The sequence below is a fragment of the Pinus tabuliformis genome, chromosome 7, assembly GCF_031772625.1.
Source record: "Pinus tabuliformis cultivar Carrire ecotype Pingquan chromosome 7, CPIR1, whole genome shotgun sequence".
Lineage (NCBI taxonomy): Eukaryota > Viridiplantae > Streptophyta > Pinopsida > Pinales > Pinaceae > Pinus > Pinus tabuliformis.
The window spans coordinates 501,739,501-501,761,963 of NC_142293.1; the positions used below are offsets into that span (position 1 = coordinate 501,739,501).

Sequence of the window (22,463 nt, forward strand, 5' to 3'; positions counted from 1 at the left end):
TTTTCATGTATAGCTGCTTAATGATTAGAATTCTAAAAGAAGGTTGATTACATCATTAGAAGTAGTTATTAATTCTTCTGAAAAAGAAGTAGTTATCAATTGTGAAAAACTACGCTAGCCTTGATTGCACTAGAAAATCAACAGTGTGAACCATTAAATGAGCAACATAACACCTTATGAACAACAAATTTAAAATATAAACATGTAACATGTAAACCATAGTATAAAAATCAGCACACAAATTCAACACGTGGACACCTGATATAAGTGGAAATCCATAAAGAGAGAAAACCACGAATTTGTTTTTGTTGTAATGCAAAGGCAAGCTCCTACTTACTCTATTACATCAGCTTTTTTGAGGCTCCAACCTCTCTGCTATTTTGCAAGCTACAACTTGCTAGGAGGCTTCTACTCCCACTTAATAAATTTTCTGCAAACTACAACCCACAGGAGGCTCCTACCTCAGCAAGCTCCAATTTGTTCTTTTTCACACTACAACTTGAAAGGAGACTACAATCCCCTGATACATAAAAATTATAATGTGTTAGTTTACCTGGAAAATAATTATGAATACCTCCATCTTTGTTTCAGCGTCTTTTCCTCAAATTTGCTTCACATTTGCTCTTCTACCTCTGTTTCTTTGTGTCAGGTAATTGACAAATAGCAACTCCACCCTTCCAAAAGCACATATTTTATAAACAAACTTGTTGGTTGTTAGTATTCCACACACTTCACCTCTTTGCATTCCAAGGTAGTCTTTGTTTCCAAACCCTTTTCAAATTTTGAATATTAAAACAAAAGATAAATTTCGAAATTTTTAAACATCATGCATTAACATAAGCAAACTTTAATGATTGCAACATATCACTGTCAACATCCCTAGCTTAACAATATTTTCCATCACCCTTTGCATCACAACTTTTTCATGCTATTGTCTTGCATCACAACAATGTTCAACATCTTTGAAAATACATCTTCAACATCTTTGATAACACAAATCAACTTAACAATATACCTCTGCAACATACCCAGCTCAACAACATAGCAACATCACAACATAAGCAACCTCTAACAAGCCTCATATTCAGCTCCTTCACCTCCTCAGCTACTTCAACAACTTACCTTGTCTTTGAAACATGCATCAGCTATCTCTTACAAGCATAACAAGCATCACAACATCATAACATGGCATCACAATACATAAACACAATAAGCATAACACTACTTGAATCAACTTCAACTTCAAGTGGGTATATCAGCTGACATTCTTTGCCATCATAGTTTGCTGCTCCTTTGCCATCAATGACAACAATGTCAACAATTTTCTCACCTACTACAAAGTCTATACTACCATAAGCTGAAGATCCATAGGAATACCATTTAATCAACATGTCCCCATTTGAATAGCATCAGTGAAGCCTATAACTACTTGACGGAAAATGAAATGATCTTCTGAGGTTCATCCTCAGAATGAAAAGGATCAGAATGAGAAGACTTATCCTTTGAATGAAGACGATTAGTATAATAAGGTTCATCCTCATAATGAAATTGAAGATCTTTCACAAATTTAAAGTTTCAAATATTCCCACCTGAATACTTGTGATAAATATTTTTACATCAGGAAATTTTGAACTTTTCATAAACAATATTGTTAATAAAATAAACAAGAGAGAATGATCAACCCTTTTCCAGGTGAAATAGTGTATTTGTTTTCATTCTTATTTCAACAGCACTGAAAATGTTCAGAGAGGGGGGCCTTTCATGGACACAGCTCATTTATACATTTCTTTAATATGAGGGTAGGCTTAGGCACATCCCCACAGCAGTTTGACGGGAATGATAACTCGATCATCTACATTCAACAGGCAACCATTGCCCACTCATTTTTCTCAAGAAAGTGGCAGTGTAAACTCAGAACCACAGGACAACATGATTTGTACTTGGTAAAATGGAAGTCCAAAATATAGTCAATCAAATTTGTTTGAGAAATCATGCCACTGAATAAGATCGTTCTAGATAACAAATAGTATTTGCAACACTTTCTGATAATTGGCAACACATACCCAACCAGATTAGTCATGAGCCTTCATAAGAATAATTCATTGAATTGTGCAATAGCAAACTCTGGCAAATTCTGGGACTAAGAAAATGTCCAATGTCCATCTTTTACACAGCAGCCATTCACCTTGGTAATTTGAAGGAAACAAGGGAGGAGATGGTCGTTCTTTGTTCACATGCAATGATAAGCATGGATTAGGTTTAACAATAACACTGGGATAGGTAACTTGGATCTGGACAACCCGGCCAAAATTCTAATTGAAAAAGAATTTCCAGATTTCTCGAACATTGGAAGCACCATCCGCAATGTCCATCACCAAATGAGCTCCTAGAGTACCTGAAAAAGTAATAAAGTTTAATAGAAGCAAGGAGAATAAATCTAATGTACAATCACAACTAACAAACAAAATGAAGAAATAAATGAACATAAGTTTCTGCAATCTGAATGCTCTTTCCAAATAACTTAGACCATCAAAATTCTTAAAAAACTACTGAACGCAGAGAGTCTGCATACAGCTATGGCCTCCTAGTACCTGCTATTGAAGATCATATAGAATACAGGGACTATACAGTTAAAAAAAATTGTAACCTTAAAATAAAAGGCAAATACATCACTGTTGTGCATCGCTACAATTAGAACTGCACAACTTGTTAGCCAAACTTTAAATATAAGCCCTTTCATAACTCGAGGCTTATTTGTATTATGATTTATCATAGTGCCGAAATCAAACTCTGAGGCCGTATATATATGATGAAAATATTTTGACACAATAGAGATCGTCAACAGCAACTTAAGCTGTAAGAAAATGTTGTCTTTGGTTTATAATAACGCAAAGTGAAAGCTTCTTTAATTATTCAACAAGATTGCCATGAATTTACAAGGCATCCTTCAAATTAAATATCTAATGTGGGAAGTACATATCACAGCATTTATCTGCACTTAGACGTGTTTTCTCTCAGCTCTACATTACATTGTCTGCGACAACCTATTCCAAAAATTGATCTGAAAAGACTGGAAAGCAACATCATGTAGGGTTGAAAAATCCGAAAGCAAATTATATTTGTTCATTCTAACATCACTCTCTTTTTAAGTATTAGCATAGATGTATCTAAACCCTGGATCTATTAAGCACCAAAAGGGATTAAAAAAAAACAGGTGTAAACCTCTCGCTTTGTAAAATATCCAGGGTTAAGATGGATCTACACTAATTTATTTTTGTTAACAAGATGATAATTAACAAATGGTTGATTTTTTTAATTTTATTTTTACCTCAACCTTTTTTCACTGTTGTCTGTTAGTGTTAGCTACAAACATGACACCTCTTCCACAGGGACTGTATAGCACACCTCATTTCTCTTGGTGCAAATATAGTGCCAACTTCTGTGTTGAATTTACAGATTTATCTCAAAATACTGAATACCACCAGCTTCTAAGTCAGCCAGTTTTGCCTATCTAGAAGGATTGGAATGTAGTTAGAATAAACCATTCCCTTCTTGTGACACCAAAACATCGTACGAGAATACCACATAGATTTAATGCAAGAAGTGCAATTACAACACATAGGATAGATGGGTTAAAATATGCCAGTTCATCTTGAAAACTGAATTTTCCTACAAATCGAGGGTGCTGGCATGTTTGGCACTCAATCGAACCCTGTGTTGAACAAAGATATTAAAGAAAAAGTGAAACTTGTGCACCATGCAATATGATTATTAAGGATGTACAATCATTTCAACATAATGGTATAACTCTCAAAATTCTAGGAGCATGTCTTAATCCCTAAATCACTCACATGTGTTTTATTTACTGGTCCAAGTTGCATTAATTTTATAAATAGTTTAAGCACTACATACAAACTTATGTTAACATTGGTCATCATTCGAACATCCTCCCTTAATAACCAATCCATTAACTTTTACACCAAGCATGTCAAAAAAAAAATTGAGTTCCACTAGCTGGTCCTACAAAAGAAAATGCAACACATCAATTTCCCAGTTTAGCACTTTCTCAGGGAAAATGTGGTGCTGAACTTCTCAATGGCTTATTTTTGAATGAAAATAGAGTTTTTTACCAGCCTCAATACACCTTGGTTATCACAATACAACGGAATTGCATCACTCAGATGAACACCATCATAATCAAGGATTCTACTAAGCCATGTTTCTTTACATGTAGATCTTACCATAGATTTGTACTCTGCCTCCGGTAAAGATGGAGCAAGTGTCCTTTGCTTCTTGCTAGTAAATAAACCTGGAACACAAATTGAATGCATACCTGTCATATCTAGTAAACTCAACAACGGCATCCAATGTCCCTTTTATATACCTCAGAATCCTCTTTGCAGTGTTCTAGTGCACAATTATTGGCAATGTCATGAATCTGAAAGTGGTACCCCCTTCAAAACTAATTTACAGGCTGATGAAAGATAATTCAAACTTCTTATAGTTGTCTAAACAAGATTTCATCTACCTTCCTAGGACCAGCTTCTGTAGTTAGCTTCAAACTGTTGATGATTATAGCTCGGACAAGTGCTGCTGTGTAGACAAGATGCCAAGCATGCACAAGTTGTCCAAAGCCTCTCTAGGTACTTGTTTAATTTATTGGGTGAGTGACCTTTATGATTCTTTCCTAAGTCTAACTTAGGAAAAACACATTGATTAATAAATTAATTAATTAATGTTGGCTGTTGGGCTAAGACTTTCTAAAGAAAAGTGAATTATTCACTTTAGTGAATTAGATCTAATCTCTACCATTGATCGTGAGGATAGGATTTGATCCTAGCCATCCATCACTTAGGAGATTAGGGTTAGGGATCTAGCCCAATGAGAAATTATAAAAGAACACCTAATTATTGAGAGTGATTTTCCAAGTGAAGAGTGAGAGTCCCAGGGCTAAGGAGAAAGAAACATTGGAGCAGGAAATTTTGGAGAGAGGAAAATTGAGGAGGCTGAGATCTTGGAAGGCAGGGGCAAGATCCAGCTTGGAGGCTTGCACAGGTGGCCATACGAATGATGGCCTAGCTGACAATAACAGATTCATCCAGTATGTGAGTTGTGCGAGACTAGGAGAAAGGAAGCCGAATTACAAATTGGGGAAGCCAAATTTTCCAGTGGCGAGTTTTTCCAGGTGACCAAGATTTCCTGGTTCCATTTGCCATATAAATTCTGTAGTTCTCTGAGTGCCATTTTCCCTGTTAACGGAGCCCTTAATTATCCTAAGCAAATTAATGAAAGAAATATTTGGAAGGTAAAATTTCTGTTGTCTGTGATAGATTTTTCACTTGTGCCTCTGTTGCAAATTTAAATTAGATGAAACACCAGTGTATTTTTTATTCAACAGTTTTTTTTTAAATAATTTACTAGGGTGAATAAATTTTCTGGGTATAAAATAAAATTGCTATGAATTGAAATCAGATTCGGTGTTGGAAATTTAACATAGTATTAGAGCAATAAACTCTGAAGGAGTGGAAGATCAATTTGCCACATTTATGACAAAATAATTTCCAGCAGTAACATTTTTCTGGGTTGAGTATTTGATTTGGAGGTTGGAAGGATGGCTGCAACTGCACTGAGATTTGAAGACTGGTTGGAGGGTGCATCCAACTATAATCCTTGGAAGTAGAGGACAACATTAGTGCTGATGGAGAATGGGATTTGGGAGTTTACAGATGAGCAACTCACCCCTCTTACCAATCCTACCCTATTGATTATGGATAACCAAAAGTATGTGAAAGTCGGAAGGATTATTCTGGATGCAGTCTCATCTTCCGGAGAGAAGACTGCCAGGGACATGTGGAAAGCTCTAACAGAATTATATCCAAGTGATAACCCAAATAGGAAGATGATGCTAAGGGAGAAACTTAGGAGCACCAAGATATCCAAATCAAATACTGTAGCATCTTATCTCACCAACATCTCACAAGTTCATGATGAGTTGGCTTCAGTAGGGGAGGCCGTGTCGGATCAACAATTGGTGAGGATGGCCCTGAATGGCTTCACTAAGCCATGGGCTCCCTTCATCTAAGGTAGCCCTGAATGGCACGAGAGAAACATCAAGACTGGGAGAGATTGTGGGGTGATTTCATCCAAGAGGAGATTTGAGAGGAATCTCTCAAGGTAGTTAAACGAGGAAGGGCAAGGGAAAGGCAAAGCCCCACTAGCCAAATCTAGACCTTGAGCTAAATTTGAGATTTTTCAGCGAGTTTCAAGAGTTGGGTTGCATTTCAATCTTATCTACTTGGCTGAAGAAAGGTATAGCTTGTTTGTCTTGTGCAAGAAGGATGATTTTAAGCAATTCAAGGAGTTGTACAAGGGTTTTACGGGTCTGGAAATTCAATTTACAGCCACAAGATTGCGTGGTAAGTGAAACCCTCTCACAAGGGTTTTGTGCCCAAAGGTATATATCTTCGAACCCTTCAATTTTCTTCACTTCTAGACATCAATCGAACAATTTTTGAGGTGACTAATAAATTTCCAGCTTGGTTGTCCAAAGAACAAGTTCATCGTTTCTTCCTCGTTGATGGTCTTTTTACAGGGGCATAGAACACACATTTTGCATAACCTATCAACTACCATGAACGGAGAGTCATGTCCATTTCTCGTTTTCAGTAAACCTCCTACAAAGTCCACGGAAATGTGTTCCCAAGGACGAGTGGGTACATGCAAGGGATGATATAGACCTCGTTTCCTGTTACTAAGCTTGTTGGTACAGCAAAGCATGCATCCTCTTATGAACCTACCTACCTCCTCTTACATCCTAAGCCAATACACATACCTCTACAAGTTGGTCATTGTCTTCCCTACACCAAAAATGCCCTGCAGCCTTGGAGATGTGAGCCTCTTTGATCAGCGATTGTCACTCACCTTTAGGAACATATAACTTATCTAACCTATAGAGTAACCCATTCTGGAGATGGTAATCAACTCTATTGTCAGTGGTCAACATCATGCACATGACTCTGGCTTTGTAACTACTAAAATACCTCCATGAAGTCCTCATCCTTTGTGTATGCCTCCTATATGCATCATGGGTGAAAGGCTCCATGTGCATAAGAGTTCCCAAAGTTGTGATCTTTGATGTGGTTGGCCTTGAGAGCATGTAGGCCAACTTGTTTGTGTTGTCCTTGTACTTGATCACTGAATGAAATCGTTGTAAAAACCCCATCCACTTGTAATGTATGGTCTGTTGTAGTTTAATCTGGCCCTGCAAGTACTGCAGTGGTTGGTGATAAGTGTGGATTACTATCTCCTTTCCCATCAAAGAGTGTTTCCACTTCTTTACAACTTGCACCAAGGCATAGAGTTCCTTGTCATAGGCGTTGAGAAATATAGGGCTTTCAATAGGATTTAATTATTAAATGATTTTTCTTCAATTTTGACATTTACTTGTGATATATAATTAATTCATTATCATTATCGTTATGTTCTATTCATCATCAAAATAAATGCCAAACAAGAAGATCACAAATGCAACAATAAAGACACCAGAGATAGGCTCCAAGCCAAGGCAAAACCCCTCAATAGGGAAAAACCCAAAGAACTTCCTCTTCTTATAGAATTTCTTTCAATGAAGACTTCTAAGACCAAGACACAAGACCATTTACCAAAATATCAGGTCAGCCACCCACATATCTGCTTCACAAATTTGTCAGCGTCTCTGCAAAATTTAGAACTTGTGGAAACCCTAGTTTCTTCAGAAAACTCGCATGTGTGAGTTTGTCAAGAGAGGTGATTGTCCAGAACGAAAGTCTTTCTTCTTTGCTGCCTTCTCGCCTTCCTTAGGAACCCTCGCATTATCATCGTGAGCTGTAGATTAATAGATAGGTGTATGCCAAGACGTGTGCCTCATGGAGGTCGAATTCTTCCCTTTTTATAGCCTTTTGAATGGGTGTAGGCTGACTTGACATTTTGGGAGCTTCTAGACAAAAAAATTATAAAAACATATTTTTCTTTTCTTGATACATGATCCCTCCAAGGGACTTTACATCATGACTTTGACCTTGACTCTATACAAAGCCCTAGAGCACTCAATGGGTGCTTTGACCTAGGACAAATAATCATGGGCAAGAAACCCATTTACAAATAATTTTTTTTTTTTACAAAATATTTTTCTTTCTCCTTTTTCTTTGACAAGTACAATGATTACATCAAGTCATGATACAAATACAATTATGAAGACCGAAACTAGTTACAACTTTCAACACTCCCTCTTAACTAGGGAGGTATTCATAATTGACTACAGGTACAAGGACAATACTTCCATTGAAAAGTTCTCATAAGAAGAGTCAGATTGGTAAGCCATCTCATAAGCTATCTTTTCAGCTTATGTCAGTGCATCTCATCATATCGACCAACATTGTCATATAGAAAGGCCTTGACTAACAGCTTTAGCTCTCCACTAGATTACAGCACAATGTTGGGGAGACAATGATTTATAGACACCTTCATCATTGTCTCTCAAGGCACATACCCCATCCGGATGTTCACAAGGTATGTCCTTTTAGGACCATTCCCCTCTTGGATTTACACATCCTCAAGGAATTTCCTCTTCGACTACTCTTACCTATTGGATGCCCTACCTCATCCTCAAAGAGTATCAGTATTCAGATGCTTACCCAATCCTCCATTCTTTCTTCATAATGTGAAGACAAGAATGATGTGTCTATCTCTCCCTCTCAACCAGGGAGGATCTACTCATTCCTTTACACATGAAAGGAATATATCCAAGCTCCCTCTCAACTAGGGACTTGCTTTCAATATCAGTTGTCTATTCTTCTGTGGAGATCATGGTACTATCAACTACTTGTAGGCCTCCTTTTTCTGCATCTTCAACTTCTATGCACATCATGGAGCCATCTTCTTTCACAACTTCTCGTAGGGACAAGCCATCAATCTTTACTTGCTTCATATCACGAACTAGTCACTACTGCACTTGAACATAGCTTCCTCTGACCATCGGGAAAGTAATCTACCAAGACATGATCATCGAACCATCTGTAACATGCTACCTTTCCTATCAGTGATATATATCGTTTGGACTTAGACTACCAAAGTCCTCTACGCAATTTCTGGAATTGAATCTCAATCAGATCATATTTGTCTGTCACTCAATCTTTCTACATACCATTTTCTTTCGGTAGCAGAATTATATCGAACCACCAAAGTCATCAAATTATAATAGCTTCTTTTCAACATGTCATGCCTTGTCTTCATCAATATCTTTATTCAATCATCAGGAAGAGTCATCCTCACATCAGGTCATCATGTCAGGGATTTTGTAGCTTCCTCTGAAGTCGGCAGTGTTTCATATCATCTTGAATGTTGATGTCTTCAACCCAAACAAATTCAAAACATGCTAATGCAACCAGGCATATTTTTGTATCCTGCTTCTCCTGCATACTTGAAAACATAAGTTAACTAAATCAAAGAAGAATTTTAAAAACACTCATACCTCTTACTTCAACTGATCCTCTAGCTTTCTTCAAACTGCTCCCTATCTTGAGGATGGGACTTCATCATGCTGCAACTTGTATTAGCAAACTTCTAGGAAGCTTTCCCCAAATCTGAGAGAGTAGAAAATGTTTGTAATATCATCATGGTCCTTCTTCTACCAGGTGAAGAAATCTTCCCATGAATTCATCTAATGGAGGATCCTTGAATGACCCTCTCCAATTATTTGTTGCATGAATTTCTTTACTATCATGTGTCAGACGATTGTTATCAATGCATCAGCCTTTCATATAATAGATTCTTCTAGATGATCTTCTTCACCAGGTATCCATATTCTCATGGCCGATCTTTATATCATAGTGCCCAAGGATCCAACTTGATTACCAAGTTACCATTCTCAGGGTCATTCTATTTCCCTCCTATCATGCTCACCAAACCATAGGCTTTCCTAAGCCATTTTCCTTTGCTTTCTTCATGATGCTCCTGCAATACTTATTGACAAACACAACCAAGCAAAATATATGTAATAATAAAAGCATGATGTCCATTAGTTAAAGCTAGGGTTTTTCATGGAATTCTAGAGGATGGAATTCTAGGGTTTTTAAATCTTTGCTTACGAAATCGTCACATCCCTTCATACTAGGGTTTATTATATGCCCTAGACTGCTCACAAACCCTAGAGTCCAGGGGTTAGGGTTTCTATGAGGGAACAAGTGAATCAGGGTTAGGGTTTCCACATAACTAGGGTTTCTCATGTACCATCTAGGGTTTCAAATCCTAGATGTTAAAACAACTACAAACCCTAGAACCAAATTACCAACTCAACCCTAAAAACATTTCATGTTATACCCTTAATAAATATGTCATACATACCTCATGAGTACATACCTCTGTCATAAAGACTATTGTAAGGGCCTACTCTTCTGGATGCCATAATCTTCTTATTGTCTTCTTCAATGTGTATGTGTTGGGTCCCTATAATACTAGTGATTACCCCATTACTATTGTAGTTATACCCCTTATTTATATTGTTGTGCCCCTATTACCCCCATATTATTATTTCTGTGCCCCATAGAATCCCTCTATTGTTATTTTTGTGGCTTTATATTATTATTGTTAGGTCGGCTGGTTTATATTGTGACTCCTTAGACTCCTATATATAGAAAGGAGGTTTTGTCATTTGTATCATCCAAGAATTGTTCATTTATGTAATGTAAAGGAGGTTGCCCCCTCGAAGAGGCTGAATTCTAAGGCGTTGATCTATCTTTTCTATCTTTTCTTGAGCTGGTTTCATAACATTTGGTATCAGAGCTTTGGATTCTAGGGTTTCGCTGCTCCAAACAGGTCATCGTGGCATTTTCGCTATAACTTTTTTTCTGTGACGTTTCAGAAGTCGCAAAAAAAACCCATTTGAGAAGAATTGGCGCTGAACCATGGGTCCGAATTTCAGAGCTTTTCGCGCGATATTTTCGGAGATATGATCTGAGGAAGTTGGTCTTTTTGCAGACTCCTGAATTACATTCAAAACAGGTGACCTGGGAAAAATCGTCATAACTTTCTCTCTGAGGATCGGATTGAAATTTCGTAAAAAGGTACAGAAAGAGGACGGACTGTAGTTTCTTGTGGGTGTTTTTTAGATCCAAAGGTCGAAACAGTGACTCGCGGCACGTCGTACAAGTTAGCTCTACTGAACTAGTCTATAATCAAGTCACTGTGGGAGATTTCGCATAACTCTTCCTTGGAGAATCCAATTTGGGTCAGACTTGTGGCATTGGAAAGAGGACACAGAGAGCTACTACAGGTCACAAGTTCAGAACTAGATGACTGGAAAGTACAGAGATACATCAAAGGCAATATCGAGCTCCTACAAAGTGAAAAAAGGTGTGTAGATTTTTTTAAATTTTTGCTTAAACTTGGTTTCAAAATTTATGTTGAAGGAATTCAAAGGGCATAGTAGAGCATTATTATCGGTAACTGATGCCCCGAGGAAAGAAAATGCAAACACCTAGTAAGGAACCTGAAAGCTCTAGCATGACTCATGAAGAAGAGGAAGAAATGCTACATGATATATCAAAATTACAAGAACAAGTGCAACAAATGTCACGCTCACAAAAGTTAACAGATGCTAAGATAAATGGCGTGGAAGCTAAGATGAATGGCATGGAAGCTAATATGGACAATTTGAAGATAGTTTTGAACACAAATTTGAAGACAGGCATGGCAGATTTGAAGACAGATTTGACTAATTTTCTACAAGAAATACTTACTAATGGTGAAAAGGTAGTAAAGGAAACTCATGATGAGAACAAAAGAAATGTTAATCATGATTCCATAGACGCTAATGTTGGATCAAAGAATCACCACATTCCAAAAATCGATATGAGGAAGTTTGATGGCAAGGATCCCGCCACATGGATATTACAGATGGAGCAATTCTTCGATCTCAATAATGTGCAAAACACACAAAAGGTACGTATGGCAACTTTATATTTGGAACCAAATCAGTTTGTATGGTATCAATGGCTTTGTTCTCGTAAACAATTTATCACTTGGGCAATTTTTACGGAAGAATTGATAGCACATTATGAGGATACAAAAAGCAACACTTTTTTTAGCCAATTGATAAGTCTCAAACAAAAGGGTTCAATAATGGAGCACATTGAGGAGTTCCAAAAATTGAACATAAGGGTAAAAGATATTCCAGAGGAGCATAGGATTGATGTGTTCATAGGGTCTTTAAAGGATAATATCCAACATGATGTGCGCCTTTGGGAACCTGATTCATTAGAGAAGGCATTCAGGTTAGCAAGAAAAATGGAAAGCAAAATTATGGCAACTAGGAAGCATACCATTCACAACTATAAAGACGGAAGTGTTGTTGCCCATAGTCTTCCACAACCTACAAGGTTGACACCACAACAATTGGAAGAAAAAAGAGCAAAAGGGCTTTGTTACAATTGTGATAGCAAATACACAAAAGGTCATAAGTGTGCTGAGAAGAAATTATTCTACATAGATTGTGAAGAGGAAGAAGAAAAGGAGCAAGAAAGGTCAAAAGAAGAGAATATATTCCAAGAACAAAGCCTAGATGAAGAACAAATAAATCTAACCATATCTTGTAATGCATTGGCGGGAATTACCACTCCTCAAACCATCAAGATAGAAGAACAAATCAAGAAGAAAAAGGTAATAGTGTTGATTGATTCAGGAAGCACCCACAATTTTATTCATTGTAGGGTAGCAAAAGAATTGAATTGCTTCCTATATCCAGCACCAGAGTGTCAAGTGATGATTGCAAATGGAGGAACAATAAATTGTTCTGGAAAGTGCCATAATATCAAGCTATCCATGGGAGAATATGTATTGACTAGCCCAATGCTTTCCATTCCAATGGGAGGTGCTGATGTTGTACTAGGAGTCCAATGGCTACAATCCTTGGGTACAATAGCTTTTAATTTTCAAGAACTTTTCATGAAATTTTCTGTGGAAGGAAAGGAAGTTGAATTAAGGGGTATTGCAGGGAAACCAGGAAAGATAATCAGCTCTAATGGCATGACAAAGCTTCTAAAAAAGGAGCAAAGAGGTGTAATTGCACAATTATGTTCGCTAGATGTTTCCACATTGGAATCATCTATTTCTCCAGATCTCCAAAAAGTCCTGGACAATCATTCCAAGGTATTTGAGACTCCCAAAGGTCTCCCACCTATGCGTGATCATGATCATGCTATTCATCTGATTCCAGGAAGTGTTCCTCCAAACATCAGGCCGTACAGATATCCATATGTCCAAAAAAGTGAAATTGAACGTATGGTTGCAGAAATGCTAGAGGCTGGTATAATTCAACCGAGTCAAAGTTCTTTCTCAGCTCCAGTAGTATTGGTGCACAAGAAGGATGGATCATGGCGCATGTGTCCAGATTATAGGGAGCTCAACAAGCTCACTATTAAAGATAAGTTCCCCATTCCTGTCATTGATGAATTACTGGATGAATTGCATGGATCAATTTACTTCACCAAGTTGGATCTTCGTTCGGGATATCATCAAATCAGAATGAAGATTGAAGACATTCCGAAAACGGCATTTAGAACTCATGAGGGTCATTATGAATTTTTGGTCATGCCTTTTGGCCTTACCAATGCACCTTCAACATTTCAAGGTTTGATGAATTCAATTTTCAAACCATTCCTTAGAAAATTTGTGTTGGTATTTTTTGATGATATACTAATCTACAGCAAGTCTTGGAAGGATCATGTTGAACATGTTGACAAGGTGCTACAACTATTGGAGGAGAAACAATTATATGCAAAAAGATCCAAATGTTTCTTTGGAGTCCAGGAGGTGGAATATTTGGGTCATATTGTATCTCATGAAGGAGTTAAGGTAGACCCTAGCAAAATTAAAGCCATTAAGGAATGGAAAATCCCCACATCCATAAAGCATCTGCGAGGATTTCTTGGGTTGACAGGGTATTATCGCAAGTTTGTTAAGAATTATGGGAGAATAGCAGCACCTCTAACAACATTATTGAAGAAAGATTCATTTTCATGGACTCCGGAAGCAACAAAGGCCTTTAAACATCTTAAAGAGGCAATGTGCCAAGCACCGGTCTTAGCTACACCGGACTTCACAAAAACCTTTATTGTGGAATGTGATGCTTCAGGAAATGGAATTGGTGCTGTTCTAATGCAAGATGAAAGACCCATTGCTTTTGAAAGTCGTCCAATCAAGGGAAAGTTTTTAAGCAAAGCTATTTATGAGAAGGAAATGTTGGCAATACTCCATGCACTTAAGAAATGGCGACCCTACCTAATGGGAAGACACTTCAAGGTAAAAACGGATCATGATAGCCTTAAATACTTTTTAGAACAAAGATTATCCTCTGAAGAGCAACAAAAGTGGGTCACAAAGATGTTGGGTTATGACTTTGAAATCATCTACAAAAAAGGGAAGCAAAATGTGGTGGCAGATGCACTCTCAAGAAAGGATGAGGATATGGAAGCATTGTTGTGTGCCATTTCTATTATCCAACCAGATTGGATAAACGAAGCAAAGGAGAAATGGAAGAATGACGAAGAAGTATGGGCACTTATTCAAAAGCTACAACAAGATTCCAGTACTTCTGATACATTTAGCTGGCAAAATGATTCGTTATGGTACAAAGATCGCTTATACCTCTGTAAGAATTCCCAGCTAAAACAAAAGATTCTTATGGAATTGCACACTTCTCCCTTAGGAGGGCACTCAGGATTTTTAAAAACTTACCACAGGGTTAAGAAGAAATTTTTTTGGGATGGCCTTAAATTAGATATTCAAAAGTTTGTGGCGGAATGTTTGGTTTGCCAACAAAATAAAGTTGAAACAATTAAGACACCGGGTCTATTACAACCTTTATCCATTCCAAGCCAACGTTGGGAGGAGGTTTCAATGGATTTTATCACAGGTTTACCCAAGTCTGAGGGAAAGAGTGTCATCATGGTGGTAGTTGACAGACTTACCAAGTATGCACACTTTTGTGCATTATCACATCCATTTAAAGCCAGTACAGTTTCTACTGCATTTATGGAAACAGTTCAAAAGCTACATGGAAACCCAAAGATTATTGTAAGTGACAGAGATCCCATTTTCACTGGAAATTTTTGGAAAGAATTATTTTCTTGTCTGGGTACTCAGTTAGCTCATAGCTCATCTTATCATCCTCAATCTGATGGGCAAACTGAGATAGTAAACAAATGTTTGGAAGGATATCTTCGTTGCTTTGTATTTGATAAACAGACACAATGGGTCAAATGGTTGCCTCTGCCTGAATGGTGGTATAACACTTCCTTCCATACAGCAACAAAAATGACCCCATTTATGGCACTTTATGGGTACCAACCACCATCAATCACATCATATTTAAGAGAAAATTCTAAGGTTCAAGCAGTGGAACATCACATCGAACATCAACAACAAGTCCTCCAACTCTTAAAGGATAACCTCGTGTTGGCACAAAATAGAATGAAACAACAGGCAGATCAACATCGCAGTGAAAGAAGTTTTGATGTAGGTGATTGGGTATTCCTACGGCTACAACCATATAAGCAAATGTCCCTAAAGCAAGCTAAGAAGGATAATAAATTATCACCAAAGTATTATGGTCCGTACAAGGTGTTGGAAAAGATTGGCACTATGGCATACAAATTGGAGCTTCCTGCAGTTTCTCGATTGCACCCAATTTTCCATGTTTCATGTTTAAAGAAGGTTATAGGCGACAAGCTCCGAGTTCAAACAATATTGCCAGAACTTGACGAGGAAGGAAAATTTATATTGGAAACGGAAGCAGTCACAGAAATAAGAACTCGACAGCTACGAAATCGATCAATTTCAGAGTATCTTATCAAGTGGAAGAACTTATCCACTGAAGATTCCACATGGGAGGATGAGAATTTTATGCAGAAGTATCCAGAACTACTCAAGCGTTGAGGACAACACTTTTTTGAAGGAGAGGGGCATGTTGGGTCCCTATAATACTAGTGATTACCCCATTACTATTGTAGTTATACCCCTTATTTATATTGTTGTGCCCATATTACCCCCATATTATTATTTCTGTGCCCCATAGAATCCCTCTATTGTTATTTTTGTGGCTTTATATTATTATTGTTAGGTCGGCTGGTTTATATTGTGACTCCTTAGACTCCTATATATAGAAAGGAGGTTTTGTCATTTGTATCATCCAAGAATTGTTCATTTATGTAATGTAAAGGAGGTTGCCCCCTCGAAGAGGCTGAATTCTAAGGCGTTGATCTATCTTTTCTATCTTTTCTTGAGCTGGTTTCATAAGAGTATGCCAGGTCACAGTGTTCTTCATTGTTTCTACCACCTTCTAAACATTTCATAATAGTCTCTTTCTTTTACATGTTGCTACTCTACTACAAGACTTCAAGATGGGTCTTATCCAACGACACTATGCCAAAGAACCTTTCAATTATACCAGCTCTCTTATCTTCTTCAATCAGGGACTTATCACTGTTAATGCAAGAGGATCACTACTTGTATCTTTCCTTCTAGGTGTAGTCGACTTCTTTCAATTGAAATATATCTGCTTGCTAGGAGAGATACACGTCAAATGCTTCTATGAGAACTTTGGGATAACCCTTTAGTTAGGGCTTTCCTCAAAACACTGATATATATCAGAGCAATCAAGAAATGTTGCTCAGGATGTATGTTCTTGTTCCAAAAATGAAAGGGTTCAAAAAACAATGTGTGCCTTTGTCAGACAAGTAAGATCCTTGTCACACTGAGATTAACTTCTCTTATGTCACTGTCTTTGCAATTTTTTCACTGAATAGACTTTACAAGTCGGCTCCTTCTCTCACTGTTTCAAATTTCATATTATGTATATATATAGATCTTGGTGTTGTGCTTCTTTTCCACAAGATCTCAACCTTTATACCATAGTACAGGACTGATACTTCTTGAAAGAAGGATCTTTCAAAAAAAGACTTCAATAATTTCAACAATGTGACTTCTACAAGGTTGGCTCATTGTACTTATTGTCTAGGCTTGAATTCTGTGTATATATTGTTATAAATATAATTCATATAAAAATAATAAATGTAAATATAAATATAATAATAATAAATAATAATTAATTAACTAATAGTTAGTTAGTAATGAAGAGGCATGTCTTAGAGACATGACCATTCATGAAAGGGAACCTACCTAGGTATATAAGTGAGCCCTCATTGTAATCATTTCACACATCTTTTATACATTCAACAATTTTTATATACAATTACTACTTGTCCTACAATGGATACTTACATATTTCAGTTCTTCTGGATTATTCCATTGCGTATACGAACCTTGTTCGTTACATTGGTATCAGAGCATTCCTTTGAGTATACGAACTTTATTCGTTACATTGGTATCAGAGCCACGTTGGCAGATCCCGACCTTTCGCCATCAACTCTTCATCAACCTTGTTGTCTTGCTAGTGAAGCATTTCGCTACACATTGTTGGAGGGTTTCCAATTTACCCATTAGGCCTTTGGCCATTCTTAGTAATAATAATAATAATAAACTATTTAAAAAAAAAAGTTATATAGGAAAATATAACTCAAATAAAAAGAAAGAATATATTAGGAAAAAAAGCAAAAGATTATAGAAAAACATATTATTAAAATAAATAATCCAAAAACAATAAAATTATAAATAAAAAACAAAACAAAAGATTAAAAAAAAACTATAGCAAAAAAAAATTTTAAATCATATAAAAAAATATATTATTGAAAAAAATATTTAAATTATTAAAAAAAATAAAAACTTAAAAAACATTAAAAAGAAAAATAAATAAATAAAAAAGAAAGAATCTAACAAAAAAGACAGCGGACATACCTTACTGCTCCCCGACCATACTGTCGAAGCTCCACTAGAGTCGAGCCTCTGCCAAAGTCGTATCGCCCAACAATATCGCAGCAAGGATCACGACCAGATGTCCCTGCCGCCACCACACTGCCACCTTTCGCTGCAAATTCCTCAATGTCCAACAGTGACCAACGGTCGCAGCCGTCTAACAGAAACTCGTCCATCATCACCACATCCTCTGTCGTTGGGCCACTGTCCACAACGCAGCCGTAGTCACAACTACAGTCACCAAACTCTGCTCTGGTCACCATCAGTAACTTGTTGTTCCATTTCTGCCGTTGTCCAACCTGTGGTCATCGCCCCCACCATCAGTCACAACCTAGTTGATCTACCGTCGCTGCGTCCTGTTGTCGCTCAAAATGTATAGGTACCGTGACGACGACTCAGGTCGGGGGCTATCACTTTGATCCCCAACCTTTCCGTTTAAGCTGTCTCCCAACATCAGACTATGGGGGATAGACCCTATGGAAATGAGATGAAGAAAGACTAGTCGAGAACCAACTAATCTGGGAGACACAGTTGAATAACCAAGTACTTGTTTAGATTTAGCAATATATTAAGAATTCAATTAGATTTATAAGATTTGAAACCAGTGCCTTATGGAGTCAATACTCTTGCTTTACAAATTTTAAGACAAAGTACAGGATGGACAATTGTTGCTTTGATGAGTAACTATCGTATATGAAATGCAATTTCTAAGACTTATGTGAAATGCAAGAGTCTTGCTTGATTTTACTTAGATGCCTATTCTAAGTATGTCTTTTGATCTTTCTCTGTATTGAGCCTAAACTTTATAGCAAATGGCAGAGAGAAGTCAAGGTGAAGCATACGAGGGTGTGATTAACAATCCCTCTACTTGAAATCTAACGTACAAGGTGTCTCTGGCGTTGCAGAGGTTGTGGCTCTGACGACTGCAAGGTCACCGTTTTAGATACTAAAAAGATAAACTTCTCAAGAGAAGACACGAAGATGTTCCTATCTCTCTTTCAACCAAGCTTATGCTTGGAAGTCGATTATTAAATGCGAAACTAACTTAGAATGCAGATACAATGTGAGATTAGTGGATGTTTGATGAAGCATGTTATTAAAGCTTTGAAGTACTTAGATTACGATTTATTCTGAGCTATGCACTAAGTACTTAAGCAAGGAAATTCGATAGATAATCTCAATGACAAAGATGAATGCAAATCTTGTAAAGTGCCAACAAAGTAAAATAGATAACTTAAATGAACAATTTGCCACCAATTCACAATAGATATCTCAGTGTAAAATGCCAATGACAATTGCTTGAAATTCCAAAGGAGATTTTCAAATAGCCCAAATATTCGATTAGATCCAAATCAAAATGCCAATTAGAGTAAATTCCTTGTCTCAAAGAGAAATTAGATTTAAGCACAATTAAATGGAACAATAACTTATAAGCAAATAAAAAGTTAAATGCCCAAAATTCTATCTTCTTGACCAAATATGTGAGACAAATTTTCTTTGATCAGTGAACTTATGTGTGTGATAACAAGTATTCAGAATTAAATTCAATGCCCAAAAAACTTGCTGAAATGAAATTAGTGCATAAAATTTCAGAGTAAGTTTTCAAGACATCGATGAAGTTTCTTATGCAAGAAGTGAGTTTCAGCGACTTAAATTAGTGCCGAAATATGTCAAACAGTGCCTCATTAATGAGCTAACAGCACTGAGATTTTCAAAGGTATTACTCAGGACAGCAATAAATTGTTTTATGACAGCAGTTAAGATATTTAATATCAAATCAGTGTTCAGTATCTTAAATGGTTATGAATTTAGTATCCAAAATAACTTGCAAATTAGTGCTATAACTAGACTTTTAGAGATAATTTTTTATAACAGTAGTTAAGAATTTAAATCAGATTTTGTAAGAGCAGGAATTAAATTTATGACAGCAAAAATAATGCCTACTAAAAATTCTTATGACAGTCACTTAAAATTTTGATGAGACTTGTTAATTAAATGCCAGAGTGAAATATGAGTTTAATATCACCACTTTAGATATGATTAGCTTAATTAATTAGACAGTGAGTGTATAAGGGTTTAGAAGCGGAAACTGAGGCCCTAGGCCTTGAAGTATTTTGCCAATTTTTTTCAGTGATGAGCAGCCTAAAAACATAGTTCCTTATCCACACTTCTCTTCAAAATTCGATAATACACCAACCCAGAATTCTGATTATTCTCCACAGTGGCTAAATCAATTTTGTTGAAGCCCGAATAGCAAGGAAAGATGACCAATGGTAGGGCTGAAAGGCTGCTTACAAGCAGCAAAAAAGATGACAGCGAAGAAAAGAGGCAACGTGAAGGGCTAGATGGAGGCTAAGGGACAACGGCAAGGGTTTAATGGGACAGCAGGCACAGGGAAGAAGGCAGCGGAGGTGAGGTGGAGAAATATGGAGGCTGCCAAGAGGGTTTCAGGCTGCTACAAGCAGAGAATGCGGCTGTTGTGAGGGAGAAATGAGGAACGGAGGAAGAGGAGGAGGATGTGGCAGCAGCAAAGGAGGCAGGAAGGAGCAGCGGATGGGAAAGGAGGAGGGACAAAGGGTTGCGGCAGAGGATGAGGGCTGCTACAAGCATCCACAGGGTAAAAAGAAGTTGCAGGCAAGGGAAAGAAGAGTTTGCGGCCTGAAGAAAGGCTCAAGCCCAACGCAAAGCTGGAAGGAGGGTTGCATTCAGCCTTGGAGAAGGAAGATCGGAAGAGAAAAAGCAGCGTGAGGGCTATGTTAGGCCTCTAGGGCCTTAAAAAAATTTGCCCAATGCTTCACAAAAATTTTCAAATCCCAATCTTCTTCCTTCAAATGGACAAAATTCGATTTTTGGCCCTGCAAACAATATTTGAGACAAGATCTTACCCTCCAAAGCCTCGATCTGTCTCAAAACTCCAAATTTTCCTTGAATACTCTTAGATCTACACCTGCACAAATAAAAATAAAATACCCAAGACCCAATATATACAAAAAAATTGAACTAAAACCCAAAACCCGGATGTTAGAAATTCAAAATTATTTCAGATCTATACAATTAAATTACAGATCTACCAGATCTGAAGAGTATGAGTCCAACTCCGCTCCCAGATTTGTAGATATAAGCTCTTCCTAACCAGATCTATCTATTGAGCACAAATTATAAAAGATGATTAATTTTAAAAATGAGATACTAGCTCCAAAGACCCTGCAAAAGGAAAATCATAAGATAAGTCTAGGAATTTAGATCAGGAAAGCTCTTCAGATCTTATGCCTTGGGAGTCAACTAGTCCAGCCGAGGACTTCCCCAAACGCCCAATTTTTTAAATCCAAATGATTTCTACACACTTTAGATTAAACTATCAAATTAATTGAGTCATAAACAATGTAAACTTTGAAACGGGAACTCTGGCCAAAAAACCCCGAAAAAACATCAAAAACAGTGCTAAAAGTGAAAAATGTTGATGCTGAAATAACACCTTTTCTTTTCTTGAGTAAATTTTCAACATGTTTTAAAAATGGCGGTGAAAACCATTTTTTTGGGCAAAAATTATCCAAAAAACACCCTCAAAATGAAAAGAGTTTATTCTGGAAGAAGACTTTTTTTTTTCAAAAGCTAAATTTCAACATCTCGAAATAATGGCATGAAATATTTTATCATGACCCCGAAAAAACATTAAATTTAAAAAAATAATGAAAACATAAAATTAAAAAAAAAAAATTAAAACAATGAAAAAACACAAAAACAAAAACAAAAAAACAAAACATAGATTAAAATATCTATTAAAAGAAAAATATAAAACAAAAAAAAAAAAATGAAAAAAAAAAATCAATCATAAAATGTAAAAAGAACGAAATTAATGATAAGAACTAAAAAACTAAAAAAAAAATTATAAACAATTAAATAGTAAAAAAAATATTTTAAAAAAATGGGAAAAAAATGAGTAATCTTGTAAACCAAAAAAAATTGGTAAAATAAAATATATATGAAAAAAAAAAAACATTTAAAAGAAACAAAAAATTAAGTGGGTGAAAATAGAAAAATAAAAAAAATTAAAACAAAAAAAATTAAAATTAAAAACAAACTAAATTTCAAAAAAAAATAGAAAATTAAAAAAAAAAAAAATTAAAAGCTACTAAAATTAAGATTAAAATGTTGATTACTTAAAAAACAAATATAAAAATGTATATAAAAAACAAAAATTAAAAAACAAAAAATGTTAAAAAAATTATCTCACAACCCATAAAAGAATTTGGAAGACAAAAAAACAAAATTAATATATATATATATATATATATATATATATATATATATATTAAGTAAGTAAAAATAGAGAAATTAAAAAAAAAACATTAGAAAAAACAAGGGAAAAAAAAAAATTAAAAACAAGCTAGTTTAAAAAAAAATTAGAAATTAATGAAAAAAATTTAAAAACTAATCAAATTAATATTAAAACAAAAAACAAAAAAAAAAAAAGTGTACTTTTTATTAAAAAAAAATGTAATTAATTTTTATTAAACATAGATATTTTGTTTAAAAAAAAATCAAAATTATTTTTTTTT

At 36.0% G+C, this 22,463-nt stretch overlaps 1 protein-coding gene across 3 annotated transcripts in view; it reads right to left on the bottom strand.

The window, feature by feature from the left end:
• Window positions 1-1,930: 1,930 nt before the first annotated feature.
• Window positions 1,931-22,463, bottom strand: part of LOC149248247 (uncharacterized) — a 199,051-nt gene continuing 178,518 nt past the window's right edge. For 2 of the 3 annotated variants that reach the window (XM_089458385.1, XM_089458387.1), the window contains exon 8: window positions 1,931-2,395. In XM_089458385.1, the coding sequence (XP_089314511.1) occupies window positions 2,313-2,395 (83 nt within the window). In that variant the 3' untranslated portion in view covers window positions 1,931-2,312. Of the gene's footprint in view, window positions 2,396-4,241; window positions 4,310-22,463 lie in introns of all 3 variants that reach the window. The other variant, XM_089458386.1, reaches the window with a different exon arrangement.